The 4042-nt window shown below is 31.4% G+C and overlaps 1 protein-coding gene across 1 annotated transcript; it reads left to right on the top strand.

Moving 5' to 3' along the window:
* The first annotated feature begins 2097 nt into the window (after positions 1-2097).
* Positions 2098-3830, top strand: LOC119835589 (fatty acid-binding protein 2-like). The gene is made up of 4 exons (XM_038360507.1): positions 2098-2167; positions 2357-2523; positions 2865-2972; positions 3774-3830. The coding sequence occupies exons 1-4, from the start codon at positions 2098-2100 to the stop codon at positions 3828-3830; spliced, it is 402 nt and encodes a 133-aa protein (XP_038216435.1).
* Positions 3831-4042: the final 212 nt, after the last annotated feature.

The raw sequence follows: 4042 nt of genomic DNA, 5'->3' as shown, positions 1-4042 counted from the left end.
GTATAGTGGGCATACACAGAGAAACTTTTAGATTTTATACTTTAACTAAGGTCTGGCCCTCACGGGCTCTTGCTCTACTAGCTAGATCCAAATTTCATGAAAATCGTTGGAGCCGATTCCGAGATTACAATTATATATATATACAAGAATTGCTCGTTTAAAGATATAAGATTATAGTTTTTCAAAAAAGGAAGGTAATTGTAAAAAAAACATATTCGTCTTATATAAGATATTATTTAATAAATATATAAATGATCAAAATGTTTCTGAACATATGATTAGAATTACTAATTAATAAATAGGCAAATACTAATTAATAACCTAGTATTATATTACTTATTGTTATATTACGTGTTACGAAACAAAACAAATTTAAGCATAGTCAAAGCATTATCGTATCCATCATAAAACAATATTAACGTTATCATGAATATAATAAAAATGTTGCAGTATTGTTTGGTCATAATTTCAAATTCCAACAAATGACTTAATGTGTGGTACCTCATTATTCTACTAATTTTAGGTCTGAGTCATGTTAGAATGCGATGAATACAACCAATGATTAATAAAAATATGGTTGTTTTTTAGAGGTGTCATTACGTAATACCACAGATAACTTAATACTATGTAACACCACAGATAAAATAATACTATGTAATACTAAATGACAATAAAGGGAAATGATAATCTAATGGGTATCTGGGTGGGATGGGCGCTGGATGTAACGGACCTGGGAACAAACCAATGTGAATAAAGTTTTGTCTACAATTTAATATTTAATATGATGATATTATTTATAGAACAAACAAATGCAAATTACCGTAATAAAATCTTTATCATAGAATAAATGAGTTGGTTTGTATGTTTCTTTCACTTCCCAAGAGAGTTATCAAATAGGATGATTTAGTGTCTTGGAAAAGAAAGGAGGCTAGGCCACTTATATAAACCCCACGTTTTCCTATGACTGAGCAGGCGAAGGTGCGCGTACAAGTTCCCTTATTTAAATTATATGTAAATGGCATGTCTATTCGCTTAACTTACATTCCCGACGGAACGGAGATACTTCTGTTTAATTTTTATGTCTAGAATAAGTAAGAATGTTCTCAAGTGACATAGTATTCTTTTCACCGCAGTAAAACGTTTCATTCTCATGAAAATTTAATTCTACCACGTGGAGCTGCGGGCAACAGCTCGTAGTTATTATATTGAACCTGAATATTTTTGTCTTGAATACGCTAACTTCAGCATCTACTAGACCGATAATATTCTGTTATTTCGTTGGTACGCGATCCTTGAGTGCCTTAGACTACATGTACGTACATGTACCACGGGCGAAGCCGGGGCGGATCGCCAATCCTATCCCACTTATATTATAAATGCGAAAGTTTGTAAGTTTGTTGCTCTTTCACGCAAATACTACTGAACCGATTGCAATGAAATTTGGTACGTATACAGTAGGACAACTGGAATAACATATAGGCAACTTTTAATCCCGATATTCCTACGAGAAACGGCCTTACGCGGGTGAAATTGCGGGGCGCAGCTAGTATCAAATAAAATAAGAGTAATCTCTAGTCACTACAATCACATTACAAAAAACATTTGACAATAGTTTAATACGATATTCGACTGGCACTTTTTATTGAAATTATTTTGAAAATGTAACATAAACCTATTATACAACAGTATTTGTAGTATACATATTTCAAATAAAATACAAAATGCAATATACAAAATAGGTATTTTTCATTTTGTTAAATATAAGTGTTTCAAATAATTCACAAACACACACACACAGACCGACTTCTCAGCAAAATATAATTTCTAGCAATTGTTCCTAATCTTTTTTTAAACTTTGTTTTACAGTTGCCTTTGTTTATTCAGCTTATTAAATAATAATATCTACAATTGAAGAAACCTCGCGATGCAATTGACTTTTACCTGATAAGGGTTTAAACTTCAAACCTACCTTTATCAGTAAATCTTCGATGATAGGATTGTTCTGCTAATATAAGAACGAGGCGTTGTTGTGTTCTTAGGTAATATCCATTAGTACTTCTAGCACTATTTACGTTCAATTCTTTGCTCTTTAACAAAATGTCGTTCTTCGGAAAGCTCTACACATTACAAAAGAACGAAAACTTCGATAGCTTCATCAATAGCTTGAGTAAGTATTATGTTTTATTTATAGTATTCTTTTTCTGTTGGTCGTTTTTTAAATTGTAATGTAAAACATAGAAACAAAACGAGCATATTTACGTAAAATTAAGTTCGAGTAAGTGTATGTAATATTTTATTTAGTTTGCTTAATTTCATTATTGGTTATTAATTCAAAAAATTAATTTGCTTCCTTTAGACCTTCCTCAAGACAAAGCAGATGCCTTAATCAACGCAAAACCTTCCCAGAAGATCGAAAAAGACGGCGATTATTATATTATTACAACCATTACTTCAAAAAGAACTACTGAAATCAAATTCAAAAACGGTGTCGAATTTGATGAAGCGTTTACAAATGAAATTACTGTGAGTACAAAATGAATTGAACAATTGCTCATTTCTTAATAAAAGTACTTATTGTTAATCCCGATGTTTATTTCTCTGATAATAAAAGCGGTTGAATGGAATTTGACAGATAAATAACATTCCTTGTGTAAATAATATACCTACATCTGTATTGGTGTAATGGAATTACTTTTTGTATTAATAAATCACTCTCAAGTATATATTATTATCTCGAATTCAAAAAGGTAATTAAATTAAATTTGTGTATCATTTTGAATTCCAAATATTATTAATGGATTAACAAATATTAAATTTTCCATTGCATAAAAATTATTTCCTAATTGAACAATTATTGTTTTTAGACCAAGAACACAGTAACTGTAGATGGTAATAAATTCACCCAAGTCCAAAAGGCCGATGACAAAATTATTACGATCATCAGGGAATACTCGCCTGAACAACTAGTAGTCGTAAGTATTTATAAAAAAAAATATGTAACAAATAACGATCTCATATTTTCAAAAAAATATTTAAAGTGTACAATGCTCGCAATCTATTGAGACACTTTTGAAAATGAGGTATTTATAAAAACTATCGCAGTCTCTCCATGCCCACATGCTTGAACAGATGCTTTCGTCATGCCGAAATATTGGCTTACACTCTCATCTATTTTCTCCTATACTATTGGACATTTACAAACTGAATCAAAGGGATACCATATATGCTGTACCCCCATTTTTTATTAATAGTTATCAAACTGAACTAAGCCTCTGTTGATAGCGGACTTTACGGGCAACTTTGAGCATATTTTGAGGGTTATAGTGTTAATGTCATAGCGGGCAACTGAGCTGGTGGTTCGCCTGATGGTAAGCGTTCACCACTGCCCATGAACATACTCAGAGGTAGTACCTCTGCGAATGCGCTGCCCGCTTTTATGGGGTAAGGTTTATGGAAAGAATTGACGACAGGGAAGAAGGAATGGACTGGAAAGGTAAGGAAAAGGAAACAACCCTCCGAAATCCGTTAAAAACTCCGTATCACGAAAAAACACAAAAAGAGAGCCGTAAAATTAGTTGACAATTATTATCTTATAAAAAAAACATTGTTTTATGATCAATATCCAGGAAGAAAATAGGCAAGAGTAGTTTCTTTATATTAACCTATGACTCGTAATGTGCATTTTGAAGCAAAGACATAACCTAATTATCATAATTAAACAGTGTTGCAGGAAAATAAATTAAAAATACTAATATTCTTTTCTATTTTAACAGACCCTGACCTGCAATTTCTGGGACGGGACCGCGAAAAGATACTACACCGCCAATTAAAACTTATTTATACATATTTTTATAAGATTTATATTCTACAAGGCGTTGTTATGAACCAATTACAGTCAAGAACCAAAGAATTTGAAATCATATTTATTTCGTGAACAAATTTAAAAAAATGTGTCCGTAATAAAACTATTTTGACAAGAATTGACTTTTAATTTGTATCTTGCGTCTATATGTCCTCAAAAAAAAAACAGTAAGTAAAACAT

The sequence above is a fragment of the Zerene cesonia genome, chromosome 2, assembly GCF_012273895.1.
Source record: "Zerene cesonia ecotype Mississippi chromosome 2, Zerene_cesonia_1.1, whole genome shotgun sequence".
NCBI lineage: Eukaryota > Metazoa > Arthropoda > Insecta > Lepidoptera > Pieridae > Zerene > Zerene cesonia.
Note: the sequence above shows the minus strand (reverse complement) of the source record. Positions and strands in the feature narration are given on the sequence as shown.